The sequence below is a fragment of the Aspergillus fumigatus genome, chromosome 1 (genome assembly GCF_000002655.1).
Source record: "Aspergillus fumigatus Af293 chromosome 1, whole genome shotgun sequence".
In the NCBI taxonomy this organism is placed as follows: Eukaryota; Fungi; Ascomycota; class Eurotiomycetes; order Eurotiales; family Aspergillaceae; genus Aspergillus; species Aspergillus fumigatus.
The window spans coordinates 3,263,542-3,277,681 of record NC_007194.1 but is presented as its reverse complement, the minus strand read 5'-3'; the positions used below and the strand labels follow the sequence as shown (position 1 = coordinate 3,277,681).

The 14,140-nt window shown below is 51.7% G+C and overlaps 5 protein-coding genes and 1 non-coding gene across 6 annotated transcripts; 2 read left to right on the top strand and 4 right to left on the bottom strand.

Moving 5' to 3' along the window:
* Positions 1-715: 715 nt before the first annotated feature.
* On the bottom strand, positions 716-2,589 carry AFUA_1G12410 (FAD-dependent oxidoreductase; the record flags this gene model as incomplete). The annotated part of the gene is made up of 5 exons (XM_747517.2): positions 716-1,126; positions 1,180-1,258; positions 1,307-1,502; positions 1,555-2,076; positions 2,131-2,589. 5 exons carry the CDS (start codon positions 2,587-2,589, stop codon positions 976-978), a joined length of 1,407 nt encoding a protein of 468 aa, XP_752610.1. The 3' UTR covers positions 716-975.
* A 649-nt stretch (positions 2,590-3,238) lies between these two features.
* On the bottom strand, positions 3,239-5,299 carry AFUA_1G12400 (uncharacterized protein). The gene is made up of 7 exons (XM_747516.2): positions 4,535-5,299; positions 4,365-4,447; positions 4,166-4,310; positions 4,061-4,102; positions 3,804-4,032; positions 3,420-3,773; positions 3,239-3,365 (listed from the first exon to the last, which is right to left on the bottom strand). The coding sequence occupies exons 1-7, from the start codon at positions 4,748-4,750 to the stop codon at positions 3,325-3,327; spliced, it is 1,110 nt and encodes a 369-aa protein (XP_752609.1). The 5' UTR covers positions 4,751-5,299; the 3' UTR covers positions 3,239-3,324.
* Positions 5,300-5,344: 45 nt separating this feature from the next.
* AFUA_1G12390 (uncharacterized protein) lies at positions 5,345-8,206 on the bottom strand. The gene is made up of 4 exons (XM_077803930.1): positions 7,973-8,206; positions 7,864-7,899; positions 7,555-7,798; positions 5,345-7,276 (listed from the first exon to the last, which is right to left on the bottom strand). Exons 1-4 carry the CDS (start codon positions 7,993-7,995, stop codon positions 5,873-5,875), a joined length of 1,707 nt encoding a protein of 568 aa, XP_077660099.1. The 5' UTR covers positions 7,996-8,206; the 3' UTR covers positions 5,345-5,872.
* Positions 7,360-7,459, bottom strand: AFUA_1G12395. Its single transcript, XR_013344476.1, has one exon. It is a non-coding gene; the product is annotated as an uncharacterized ncRNA (small nucleolar RNA).
* A 73-nt stretch (positions 8,207-8,279) lies between the features above and the next one.
* AFUA_1G12380 (WD40 repeat domain-containing protein) lies at positions 8,280-9,824 on the top strand. The gene is made up of 4 exons (XM_747514.2): positions 8,280-8,398; positions 8,469-8,634; positions 8,720-9,385; positions 9,446-9,824. Exons 1-4 carry the CDS (start codon positions 8,358-8,360, stop codon positions 9,701-9,703), a joined length of 1,131 nt encoding a protein of 376 aa, XP_752607.1. The 5' UTR covers positions 8,280-8,357; the 3' UTR covers positions 9,704-9,824.
* A 117-nt stretch (positions 9,825-9,941) lies between these two features.
* AFUA_1G12370 (thioredoxin domain-containing protein) lies at positions 9,942-13,200 on the top strand. The gene is made up of 5 exons (XM_077803929.1): positions 9,942-10,114; positions 10,173-10,303; positions 10,359-10,476; positions 10,537-12,042; positions 12,094-13,200. Exons 2-5 carry the CDS (start codon positions 10,205-10,207, stop codon positions 12,735-12,737), a joined length of 2,367 nt encoding a protein of 788 aa, XP_077660098.1. The 5' UTR covers positions 9,942-10,114; positions 10,173-10,204; the 3' UTR covers positions 12,738-13,200.
* Positions 13,201-14,140: the final 940 nt, after the last annotated feature.

The window sequence follows — 14,140 nt, the reverse complement described above, 5'->3', positions numbered from 1 at the left end:
CACCTTTGCGGTTCATGCCTCATGTTGGTCATTGATCCTGAGAATCGTTGACCCGGACGCGGAGGATCATCTCCATACCATCCTTGCCGTCTCATGAGAGAGGATGACGGAGCTCCACACCGAGGAGTATCTGGTTCTTCATTTAAGGCTCAAGAAGCGACGCGCACAGGGTACGGATGGCCGGCATATCCGGGACTAAATCACTCAATCGATGGAAAAAGGTGGCTGACTCTAATCTTCATTCAACTGTAGATCCCTTTCGAAGCCCAGTCGTCGGGAGGCTGATTGAAGAATGCAAGCGACGGCGGTCAGAACCTGCACCGGTTCTGCGCCGGTCCTCCCGAGTGAGGTCCAAGATGCCACGGCTAAACCTGCCTTACGACGTTCTCTGCTTGATTCTCGACAGATTGGACTACCTAAGCGCCCGACGGTTGTGTCAGGCCGTAGACTGCCCCCCGATGGACAGCTATTGGCGCTGTCGAGCTGCTCCTCATCTGTTTGAGCTGGACGAGATCCGACATGAGGACCTTGACTGGCGGCACCTGTGCCTCGAGATTGAAAAGCTACGGAGTAGCGAGACCTTCTGGGCTCGAGATCGTACACTGAAGATACTGCGTCATAACAAGGATGCTTACTTGCAGAATTTGAAGAAGGCACAACCACTCACCCCGAAGGACGTTACCAATCATATCCAATTTGGCGTAGGACGTGATACGGCGCTTAATCGTGTATTTTAGTATCCTGCTGAGTTTGACCAGGATATAAATCTGTTGGTAGTAGACTGATTGTAGTAGATGATTGCCATCATTAGCTTACTCAAAATATCTATGGAGAAGACCACAATCGCTCAAAGAGGCCTCGTCCTACCAGGTTATTTGCAGAATTATTAAAAGGCAGTCACCATTCTGTACAAGACCGATACAAGAAGCCCGCTTTGATCGGGCAAAGGGTATAACATCTAACGCACGAGAAAAGTCAAAGCTTCACCTCAGCAGACGGCTGCTGGCCAACGACAGTGCCATTCGATAACTTCAATCCGATGGGAAGACCTCGGATATACGGCTGCATGAACGGCTTTCCCCGGCGTTTGGCCAGAACCTCCTCGACATCCTTGTACATGTCGTATCTGACGCACAGGTTAGACAGTGTGCAGGCAACCTACTAACAGTCACGACTCACCCATTCATCTCCTCGATCGTCAGCTTGTCCTTTTCGCTAGCCACTTTGTATTTTGGGATATTGGTGTTGCTTGAGAAACCTGCCGACGTTAGCAATCAAGCTGCACCTGTGAACCGGAGGTGCCTACCAATCCGCTCGTTGATATTGACTGCTGCCTTGGCCGACGCCGCCTGGACCTTGGTAACACGGGGTAGTCGAATCTCCTGATATGCCTGCAGCGCCTCGGCGACATTGCCGTCAAAATAGTCCGGCCGGAAGAGGATGCCCAGCGCAGCGGCGTCCTCGATAGCCATGCAGGCGCCCTGGCTCTGGTGCGGCATCATCTACAGCCGATCAGCCGAGAGCATCCTGACCGGAAATGGGAACCAAACGTACCGGATGACCAGCATCGCCCAGCAGACACACCATGTTACGGACCAGATACGGGTACGGCTGATGCACCCACAGCCGCCACGGCCGGATCTCCTGCCCAATCGCCAGGTGCGCCCGAACCTGCTTGTCCAGCTCGGGATACGGCGCCAGCAGCTCCTCAACCGGCCGGTCCGTGCCGCCCCACGTGTGGTTCGTGAAATCGCCCTTCTCCCGCGGGAAGAAACAGTAGTACGAGAGCAGGCTGCCACCGTTGCAGGGCGACAGCACGATCTTGTCCCAGCTGTTGTCCTGCCCGCCCCAGTACTCCAGCGCGCTGTGCTGCGAGTAATCGACCAGCCCGAGGCGGACGGCGTCCTCGGTGCGTACGTTGGCGTGCAGACAGCTCGAGTCGGCGGGTTTCTTCTCCGGCTTGAGACCGATGATGCCACGCACGGCGGAGCCGATGCCATCTGCGCCAACGATGAGGTCATGCTGCGCGGTCTTGCCGTTGGCAAAGGTGATCAACCCCGTCTCGAGGTTGATGTCCTTGCACTGCTCTCACTTAGTATTCTATCACTGAGTGTGGGCCAGAAGCCCTACCTGATGGTTCACGAGCAGCTTCACCGGCGTCCCCTCCCCCTCCTCTTGCATCGCGCAATCCTTCAACATGGCATGCATGTACTGCCGATGGAACATGTAGTACACGTACCCCCATCGCTCCTCATACCCAGCTAGATCATACACGCTGACAGGCTCCCCCGTCTTCCAGTCGCGGTTGATCAGCTTGCGCAGCACAACGGGGTCCCCCTTGGCGATATCCACCTTCCACTCATGTAGCCAGCGCGTTCCATTCGCCGCGCACGAGATCGACGCGCCCACTTCCCCGGCGAAATCATGACGTTCGTAGATGGTTACCTCGTGGCCTGCGCGACGCAGTGCAATAGATGCTGCGAGGCCGCCGATGCCGCCGCCCACGACGCCAACGCTGAGTCGTCTCCAGCCAGTGGCGGTGGATCGCATGTTGCTCGCTGAGTCTGCGTCGGCCTGTGGCAGTCGCATGTTGGATGTTTTGTTGCGAGTAATGAAAGATTCGTTCCAAAGATCTAGAGACGAGGTCTTATACTTCATCCGTTCATCATGGCCGCCGCGTCGAACCGCAGTCCTGTGTGCGGGCCGCAGACTCGGTGCACTATCCGCAGTGGCGTTGGTAGCTCAGAAGAGAATCAGATACACCGTTTCTATCCGCGTTTCGATTCGGACTGATGAGAGGTTCCTATATGGAGGATAAGCTCTATTTTTCTGAACCGTGGCTCGATCCGCATCCTTTCTTTTGTATCCGCCCCGCGACTCGCCCCCCGCATCCGCTCCGTGGGCGTGTGATCAATGAGATGTCTGGGACTGATATCATCGGTGCTGCATTATTGATATTCTGATATGGATTGATGATGTGTTTTGTTTTGTTTGAGTTTTGATTGCTCTGGTTGTTATGCTCCTTTCCGGTACTAGATGAAGCTGGCTTCGGAAGATGGATCCAGTTGTACACATTTCGTCAATCTAGACCGACGTTAGAGTATTGTAGAAGGGAGGGTATTCCTTATAGGCTGCGCTGCAAGGCAAGAAGCGCTTGATTCCAAGTCAAGCTTGGTCTCTACATTGGCATTGCACATCTTGTCGGCCTTTTGTCTAGAATCGCACCTGGGAAAATGCCTCTTGCAGTGGAAGGAGTGGTATTCAACCATGAGATATCGCTAATCAAGTCGCTGATACAAGGATAGTCCAACATACAGCATAGCTCTACAGAATAGCCGTCGCGTTTGCATGGGATCCAACACCACCTAAATCACAGTTAGTGATCATTCAACACCGTATCGGTCGAAGGCAACACATACCAGCAACATTAGCCGGAGCGCTCGTCATGAAGAATGTCCACTTCTTCCGTTCCCGACATTTAATTGCCAACTTCTCCAAATCCCACATTTCGCCCAGTGGCATCCCCCACAACGCCAGAATGCTCTGATGCATGTAGTTGCCGTCAACTGGCGGCCAGCACTCGAACGTGGGCGAATCTCCGGCAACCGCGGCAAAGTAGCAGTCGTGAAGCCAGTCCTTCACAGCCTCTTCTTGCTTCAATCCCGCCCATTGGATATCATCGTGTGCGCGCTCGGCAGCCGCCTTGCGCTCCGCTGGAGTCAGTTGGTCATACCGCTCTACAAACCCGGAGCGAACCATGAGGATGTCTCCGACTTTGATGTCGCCGCCTTGAGACTCCGGACGGAGATCGATGCCCTGGTACGTGGCGCAGGCTTTGAGGTCGTCAAAGGAAATGGGGTGCGCCGTATAGGGATCATAGTCGATGTTGTGGATTTTCGCATAATGGCGATAGTCGAGCAAAATGCCACGGCCCGCAATACCGTGAACAGCCCAGTGGTGGATGCTGCAGCGGAGGTTCGCGTTCTCACCCACAATGTCTGAGGGTTTGGTCTGCGTCTCGTTAGGGTGTGACTGACGGAGGGAAGGTGGCGCAGGAGACACGTACGCCATTGTAGAAGGTTTGAGAATCGATATGTGAGAACTGCGATCTGTTAAGTTAACACGACACCTCGGACAACAGCAGAGGACCTGCTTGCAGCCTTACATGTCTGAACCCATCCCATTGCGTACCGCTCTGTGTGTTCAAAGTATACGTATCATCATACGCCACGCCCTCGACCAGTAACTTGATTTTATGCTGGAAAGCTTCCCGTCCGAAAGCCGGCGTCTCGGGAACATTCAACGGAAGACTATCCCCCATCAGTCATTTTCTCTCAATCATCCGGGGAAACGGTGTCTCTCACTCAAGCCGAACCATTTCCCCCGTCTGAATCTCCGCCGCGGCAGCCTTCACCCGCTCCGGAGTAAGGAGATTCAATCTCCCAAGCTATGCACATCGCATCAGCATCTGACTACAACTCCTCCGAAAAAGAAAAAAAAAAAAAAAGAAAAAAAAAAACCAAACCAAACTCACCGAGTCATCTTCACCCCACACCCAAGCTGCGCCTTCGGGAGCGCCGGTGAGCGTGGGCAACTCCTTGCGAGACGGAAACCGCGTGCAAGAAGGATCCCAGGGGAGCCGGTCAGGCACTTGCACTCGAGAAGACATTGTATCAGGCAACACCGAAGCACTGATGGGATTTGAGGACAAAGAATCGGCAACTTTCTTGAGTCGATCCGAGGCGACCATGGTGAACAAGGAGTCCCTTGTTTATATAATACGCGAGACGAGCGATCCTTTATGGTACAGTGTCGGTGGGGGTGTTAGTTCATTGACGCAGTTGTGGACAAGAAGAGAACTGGAACCGAGATAATCCTCGGTATTTAATGGTTTTGCAAACGGAAAGGTGGATAATGGCTCTTTCGACTGTCTTGTTCGATTCGAGACGTGGGTCTTTTAGCTGTAGCCGTGGGATGGTGGAAGCGACGATACGATGGATGGGGGAACCCATATATCGACCATCAATTCTAGTGCGGGGGGAGCAGTGCAATATTTTGGCCTATCCAAGTGTCCAGGCGTCCAGAATGAGAGAGCAGAAAGCTTCTTTGGCCGAGGTGAACAGGACAGAGCGTGGGAATTGACCCTGAAATGCGGAGGTTAAGAGACGATCATCCGTTCATACTACGCACTTCAGTATCGACCGTATTTGCGTTATTGAAAGAACGAATCAACAACTGCAGCAAGGTGAGAAGAGTTAGACTTCCCCATTGAATGTGGGCCATTCTCCGCATGTTCTTGAGCCGAGGATAAGTCCAGGATCTTCCGCCAACCCCTCAGTCATTATCGATCTATCTGAGTGAGCAAAATGGATATTACAAGCCGTAGACCAGGTATATTGGGGTAGGCTCGACGGCCCTTTTTTTGTGATTTTCATTCAGAATGATATCTTCTCAAATATGGTACATAATTCGGGTGTGTGCCTGGCAGTCAACAGCCACATGAGACAAAAGCCTTCAACAGGCAGGGCATCAACACATCAGCCAGATCCAGGACGAAGAGCAGACTACTTGTCCTGACATGTAAAGGGGAAATAAACTGTTCGTCATCACCGTTTGTGCGGTCACCAAGACCATGCAAGTGGTAAAATAGATAAAAACGCCGTAAACGGAAAACCAAATCAAAACACAACACGCTCACCAAGCCCGCCGTGATTCGTACTAATTCCAATCGCAACATTAGAGCTTGATTGATATCGAGTATTTCGTAGGATGCGACCATCCAGACGCCGAGATTCATCAAAAACAACATAAGTCGGTGAGTAAAATCGCTAATCGAACAGCATCAAGGAATCTCAAAAGAATGAGACGGTGGTTAGACCGGTGCAGGCACCCCGGTAGACTGCGAGTTGCTGCGCCCCCGATAGTTACCACGGCCTCGAGTGTTGTAGCCGCGACCATACCCACCACGGCCCCGGCCACCGTAGCCTCTGCCTCTGCCACGGCCTCTGTAATGACCGCGATAGCCATCAACGCTACCCTGGCCGAAGGTCTCGATGTTCCGTTTCTCTTCTTCGCCACGCCACTCACGACCACCAGGTCGACCTCCGGAGCGTTCCTCGCGGTCGCGAGCCTCGCTGGAGATGTTGTCGAAGAATGAGGCGGACTTGTTGTAAGCAGAAGCAGTGGTGGACGGCGCATGATGAGCGGTATCAACAGCTTCGACCTCACCATTCTCGACGTGTGCTCCGGCCTCGGTCACAGGAGAGCCGGTGGCAATAGCTTCCTTGACCAGATCTTGCTTGTTGAACTTGGCATTGGCACTTTCAAAGTCATAGTCAGTGTCGGGAACTTCAACCTTCTTGGCTGGTCCCTGGTGATGGCCGCGATGACCACTACGTCCACCACGATGTCCACCGCGTGGAGGACGGCCGCCTTCGTGCGTCTTCAATTCACCCATCTGCTTAGTCACGGCGTCAACAGCTGCATCCTGCACCGACTGTTTCTGAGCATTAGGCTGTGGCAGCTTGGCCATGGCGGCAGCCACCGCAGCAGTTGCAGCACGAGTAGCCTCCGTGATAGCGGACAACGCAGGTCCTTGTGACACATTATTTCCAGGAACACTAGCAAGAGGAGGATTGGCTACTGCCGGAATAGGCGGCTTAGGTAGGTTGGTAACAGGAATCGCTGACTGAGCACGACTGCCCTTAGGTCCAGTCGGAGGTACCTTGGACGGTGTTCCCGGGCCAGCTCCAAGAGCAGCTGCTTGCGCACTTTGGGAAGTAGAGGCCTTTACGGCTTCTGTTACGGAAGGCTTAGACTCGACAGGGAGTGGTGGAGGATTCTGTGCAGATGGAGCAGGGGCAGGTGTGGCATTCCGGCTAGCGGGCTTACTCGTCTGCCGGTCACCCACCGGGAGCTCTGACGTGGCCTTGGGTACATTTACAGGACCCGCGCCCGGGGCTCCAGCTCGATTCTGGGGAGGACTTTGGGGTCCAGGGGCAGTAATAGGCATTTGAGGAGGAAATTGTCCTGGTCCTGGAGGAAATCCCTGACCAGGAGGAGGGTACCATCCCGGTGGAGCACCATACGGCATGTTCGGGAATCCAGGTCCAGGTGGGAAGCCAGGAGCGCCAAAGCGTTGTCCATAAGGTGGGTAGAAGCCTGGGAATTGTGGCTGCTGAGGATATCCAGGGGGGTTGGGGCGAGGAGCCTGAGACTGTTGTGGTGGTTGAGATTGAGAAGGTCCTTGAGGGGCGGGTCCTGGGCGAGACATGCTCTGTTTCATTGAAGTCAGCAAATTGTCCAAGTTGCCACAGTCATGTCTGTAACAAAGAAAAAAAACGCATTGCATGGGTTTCGTTGATCATCAGAAGGAAGGCAACGGAAATCTCTACACGGTTTTGCGCATTCAGAACAGGTCTGTGAGTTTACATCCGAAATATTTCATCACCTGATCAACCAACCCGACCGTGTCAAGTTCGAGCGACTTGCAAGCATGGGTTCCCATGAAATGAAGGGAAGGGGGAAAGAATTCAGAGGTCCGGTTGAACTTACTCCTAGGATGGCGGGATCGTCTGGCACCCGAGGAGGTTCAGGCTGTGCATTCTCCTTCTTCTCCTCAGCTACGCTAATGTCCTTTACATCACTCCCACGGAAGACAATGTATTCATAGACACTGGCAGACGGAGGGATCTCCTCAGCCGGATTTCCTCGTCTGCCTTCTGTTCCGAAAGAGACGACATTCTCAAGGGCTATCGTCGAGGCCTCAGGGTTGATCTCATGTAAAGTACCAACATAACTAGGGATAAGCAAGTTAGTCAATGGCCGGGCAAGCAAGACGGTTCAAGTGGAGGGTCATCATACCGAATGTCACTCTTGGAGATCAGGTTAAAACGCTGACTGTTAGGTGTTAACTCCAGTCTACAGGCCGCACAAACCCCGGTTCAGACCAGTGTAGGCATTAAAGACTGACCCTATGAGATGGTTCATATCCATGCTGGACAGGGTTTGCGCGGACAACCGCGCCAGAAAAGGGGACGGAGGGAAGAGAGGGAAGAGGAGAAGGGCGAAAGAAAAGAAATTCGATCAGAATTTATAGCTGTGAGAAAGAGACGGAAAGTAAGCGAGCGAAGCGAGAGAAAAGAGAGGAGAAAGGGAAAAGGGTTGAGACTGGCTACCGTGTTTTTGTGGTGGGAAAGCTCTGAACTACGGCGAACCACAGGAGCTTAGTGAGCAGGTCCTTCGTCTCTTTTGCTCTTTTCCTTTTCTGCAGTCCCACCGCCAATGGTACCTCCGGCTACACTGAACAAGAAAATACTCTATAATTTTTAGATATCTGGCTACCATTTATATTCATCATGTCCCGTTCGACGCATCGGGACGACTTCTTTCAAACCTCGTTCGTGATATTTACTACCGGGTTGCTATGTGTTGCTCCCTCTCACTAATTGTGCCTCCTAATTTTGCAGGGCTGCCTTGGAAGAGCAGAAGCGAAAAGACGCTAAATCTCGGAACACACATGGGAGCCCCATCAAGTTGCAGAGTAAGATATTGGCCATTGCAGCAGATCCTGTGAACCAAGGTGCTGTGTTTGTTGCGCTGAGTACTGGAACTGTCCGGAAGATCATATTAGAAGTAGGTGCACGGTATCCTCTTCGCTGGATGCCACACTGGTACTCGTAACTAAATCAATATTTCATTTCTTTTACCATTTTTGCAGACAGGTGAAACTGCTGCCGTTTTCAAAGGCCCGACTGCCCCAGTTACAAGCGTCTGCTTCAGTCCCGATGGCAGGCTGTTGTTTGCCGGTTGCTGGGATAAGACCATTTGGAGCTGGGATGTGGCCTCAGGACAGCCGCAACACAGATATGAAGGCCACACCGACTTCGTGAGATCGGTCATCAGCTCAAGCCTGCGTGGGCAAGATCTTCTGGTTTCAGGAGGCGCCGATGCGCAAATTCTAGTTTTCGACATCGCCAGCGGGAAGCGTCTTTATACGCTCAAAGGCCATGCCAAGGGTGTCCAGGACTTGATTATGGATCCGACTTCCCTCGACTTGGAGAGCAAGTCACTTGTTCTATTTAGTGCTGGCAGCGATCGAGAAATTCGTTGGTTTGACATCACCTGCGGCAGTCAAGATCTCACCGCCATGGATCCTCTTTTGGCGCATGACACAAGCGTATACAAGTTGTTCTTCGACAGCGACGGAGATCTATGGACAGCTTCGGCCGATAAGACAGCCAAATGTCTCGTGAGGGAGGATGGTTGGAAAGCGAACCTGACGCTGCCTCATCCGGATTTTGTTCGAGATGTTGTAGTTTACGAGCAGGGTGGTTGGGTCATTACCGCATGCCGGGACGAGGAAGTTCGAGTATGGCATCGCTCGGTCAGTCAATGTCTATGAAAGAGCGACCTGTCCTCTATCACTAACCTTTAAAATTCACAGACCGGCCAACTTTATCATACATTTTCCGGACACTTCGAAGAGGTTACGAGGCTCGTTCTCATAGGGTCTACCATCGTCAGCGTCAGCATTGATGCTACTATTCGCCAATGGTCTTTGAGACCTGACGACCTACGAACGGCAGTGGAAAAAGCCAAGAGAGTCAAGGCTGAAGAGGAGGAGCAATCTGAGCAAAACCCCGAATCGATGCTAACCGAGGAAGAAGAGCGGGAATTGGCGGAGTTGATGAATGAGGATTAATAGTGTTTGGGGGACAGGATTATACTAGATACCATTGTCATATACCTGGAGTGACATTAACAGACACATGTTACAGTATATAATGCCAGCTATCTACTCATCATTTCCCATCTACTTGCTAGCGACAGTGATCAACTCCATCGATGGACATCAAGCGTTGTGTGTCACGTGCTGGCTTGATGCATAAATGACGCACTCCGGCGATGATCTCCCGGATGCGAGACAGACTAACGCCAGTAGCACATACTCTCCTCCCCTCAGAGCCCAACTCTTGTTCACTAGAGGTACTTTCTTGTCGCTATACTCGTGTAGTATCTGCAGTCCAACGGATCCTTCGTCGCTTTTAGTTCTCCCTAGTCCGACTAGACGTCTTCCCCGTGGTTTCAGCCGAATTGTTGCCGTATCTTATCAGTGGGCAGCCCCTCCCTTCGTATTCTTTTACGACAATTATCCAACTTGTTGACGACAGCTCGCTACATAATCACTTCCCGATTATGCAAGATGGCAACAACAGCAGCCATGCATTCTCAGACACACCTGGGCAGCGCAGACCATGAACCGAAGCTTGTCAATAGGCTGCGGGATAGCAGGTCGCCTTATGTGAGACGCACATACTGCAGACAATTCAAGTTGCCGATTCTAATCTCTTCATCAGGTCAGAGCTCACATGAACAATCCGGTCGCCTGGCAATTATGGGACGCAGAGGCCATCGAATTAGCCAGACGGTATAACCGACTCATCTTTCTGAGCATCGGTTATTCAGCGTGTCACTGTTCGTTTCCCCTACATGCACATTGTGGCGGTGGTAATGTTAAGAAATAATGTGATCCAGGGTGCCATGTCATGGAAAAGGAATCTTTCATGTCGCAAGAAGTAGCCTCATTGCTGAACGAATCGTTTATCCCTATCAAAGTCGACAGAGAAGAGAGACCTGATATCGACGACGTTTATATGAATTACGTTCAAGCCACCACCGGCTCTGGCGGCTGGCCATTGAGTGTATTTTTGACACCAAACCTTGAGCCTGTGTTCGGTGGCACGTATTGGCCTGGCCCGAACTCATCAACCCTCTCCAGACAGGACACAGTTGGATTCGTGGATATCCTGGAGAAACTCCGAGATGTTTGGAAGACTCAGCAGCAACGATGCCTCGATAGTGCGAAAGAGATCACGCGACAACTGAGGGAGTTTGCCGAGGAAGGAACACATTCCCAACAAGGCGATCGGCAGGCGGGTGAGGATCTGGACATTGAGCTTCTGGAGGAGGCATATCAGCATTTCGCTTCGCGATATGATACCGTAAACGGAGGCTTTTCCCGGGCGCCCAAGTTTCCCACGCCTGCCAATTTAAGCTTCCTCCTGCGCCTAAAGACATACCCAAGTGCTGTGTCGGACATTGTAGGACAAGAGGAGTGTGACAGGGCAGCTGCCATGGCAGTGAGCACGCTCATCAGTATGGCGCGCGGAGGAATCAGGGATCACATTGGCCATGGTTTCGCGCGATACAGCGTGACCGCGGATTGGAGTCTACCCCATTTTGAAAAGATGCTTTACGACCAGGCTCAGCTTCTGGATGTATACGTCGACGCGTTCAAAATCACGCATAACCCTGAACTCTTGGGTGCTGTATATGACCTTGCCACATATCTCACCACCGCCCCAATTCAGTCGCCTGTGGGTGCTTTTCACTCATCCGAGGACGCAGACAGTCTGCCAACGCCTAATGACACGGAAAAACGTGAAGGTGCCTTTTATGTATGGACTTTGAAGGAACTCACACAAGTTCTCGGCCAGCGAGATGCTGGTGTCTGTGCTCGACACTGGGGAGTGCTACCAGATGGTAATATTGCCCCCGAACACGATCCACACGATGAATTCATGAATCAAAACGTGCTTTCCATCAAGGTCACTCCGAGCAAGCTGGCAAGAGAATTTGGGTTGAGCGAGGAGGAGGTCGTGAAGATCATCAAGTCGGCTAAACAGAAACTACGTGAATACCGTGAGAAGACGCGGGTACGTCCTGATTTGGATGACAAGGTTATTGTGGCTTGGAATGGGCTTGCAATCGGCGCGCTCGCTAAATGCAGTGCCTTGTTCGAGGAAATCGAAAGCTCAAAGGCTGTGCAGTGTCGCGAGGCAGCAGCACGAGCAATCAACTTCATCAAGGAGAACTTGTTTGAGAAGGCGACGGGTCAGCTCTGGCGTATCTATCGCGACGGTAGCAGGGGAGAAACACCTGGCTTTGCAGACGACTACGCTTATCTCATCCACGGTCTGTTGGATATGTACGAAGCTACTTACGACGACAGTTACCTACAATTTGCGGAGCAGCTGCAGAGTATGTTCCATGATCGCGGCTCATTTGGTCGAACTATACTAACGCAAGCAGAATATCTCAATGATAACTTCCTTGCCTACGTAGGCTCGACGCCGGCGGGCTACTACAGCACACCTTCCACCATGACACCGGGCATGCCGGGTCCACTTCTTCGTCTGAAAACTGGAACCGAGTCAGCTACACCATCCATCAATGGAGTCATCGCTCGTAATCTGCTTCGTCTCTCGGCACTGTTAGAGGAAGAAGAGTACCGTACACTGGCCCGCCAGACATGCCTCTCCTTCTCCGTAGAGATCCTGCAGCATCCTTTCCTGTTCGTCGGTCTCCTTGATGTCATTGTCGGACTCCAGACGACAACGCGGAGCGTAACGGGGGTCTTCTGCACTGCAAATCTTCCTCAGAGCGTTACTTTAGAAGGGACTGATAGACTCATTAATAAGCCAGAGGAGCCTGTGTCTGTACGGGATATGATTATCAAAAAGATCCGGAGCGAGGCTGGGTCGACGATGGTCACTTCGGCTACGGTAACATCACTAGTCGACATCAGGCCATCCCATCTTGGTGACTTTGTTGGCAACCAATCTTTCTGGCTCAGGACTCGGAACCCGCTTCTCAAAGAGCTCAAGCCATCGGGGACGGTGAAGAATTATTTGATGGTCTGCGAGAGCGGCAGATGCACGATGGTTGACGTCTAAAAGTGCTGATAGAGTTAAGTTTCGATTTTGCTTTGCTTGGTCAGCTTGGTGTTTTCAGGGTTTTCCTGGTTCTTTTTGGTCTTTGAATAGGGATAAGTGTACTCTATGCGGGCCAAACTCCGTGGCTTGCGAGAAGATACAGCCACATCGAAATCTGAAAAATCTTAGCTTTATTCGCCGAGTACTATTCTGCCAGAATATCCTCTCACCTACAACAAGATATGAAGACCGTGTTTGACCGATTGAATCTGGCCGGACAAATAAGGATCGACAGTTCCAGCTAAGACATGTAACATATTGGCTGCTCAGCAAGCACTCATTCTGAAACGAAAGGCTTTTGTCGCGGTCCAGCCACAGGGTGAAGGGCATCGTACGACGACCCTGCAAGATAGTTAGCGGGCCCGACGAAATCACAATCGGATCGCATCTCAAACGCTGCGGACTGGGATGGCGGGATCTTGTTTCAGGTGCACGTGTGTTGAGCTAACAGCGAGTTTGTGGGTGTGAGATCATCGTGAGTGCAAGTCCTTCTACCTGCTGGGTCCTTGAAAAGAGTAAGTCGCTTCCATTGCAAGTAAACCTGGAGACTACTGTGGTAGATGAACGCCTCGAAGAATGATAATTGGTGTAGCCCTGTCATGATCTTTGCTCTACATTTAACTACGGGCCATTATCATTGTTTATCTAAGCCTTTCTTGGAATATAATACAGCCTGGCATCGGGCTTGAACCTTGCAAACTCAGATATATATTTCGTTCTCTGTGAGAGATTTCGAAGACACCTTCAAGCATATGTAAACCTTTAAAATTTCGAATGATTAATATATCTCGTCCGTCCCTCAATCTCGAATTCTATTAAATGCTCGGTAATAAAATAACAAATAACACATGGGACGTCACCTCACGCCTGCAATCTCACTTCATTGGCAATGACGATGAGGCGCGGAATAGGGAGCTGCCAGAGGACTCAAAAAGCTCAGCGGGCTTATCAGATCTGTGTACTGTCGATGTCGATGTGTCGAATCAAAGGATCCTAATGATCTGATCCTGGTGGCTCGCCTTGCATCTGCTACCGCCATGTCTCGGCTAGGTAAAGCTACCGGCCTAGGCAGACGATGCGACGTGCACACGGGTCACCAGCAATCCAGACCCCGCAAAGTCCAAAAAGAACATGGTAAAATGTTCTGGACTTTGCTTCTGTCGATGTTAATCACTTAACATCGGGGGAGTCTGTATCCACTGCAGAATAGTCGATCAATGTAGCCTGATAGCCTCAGAACTACTGCGGAGTCTACAGAGTAGTGAATCGTAATGGAAAATAGGTCAAATTTCCGAGGGACAACAAGGTGAAACACTAGCTTTGCGCTGGTGGCTTTGTCCACGGGGTACGGTCAGGGTGCCAAG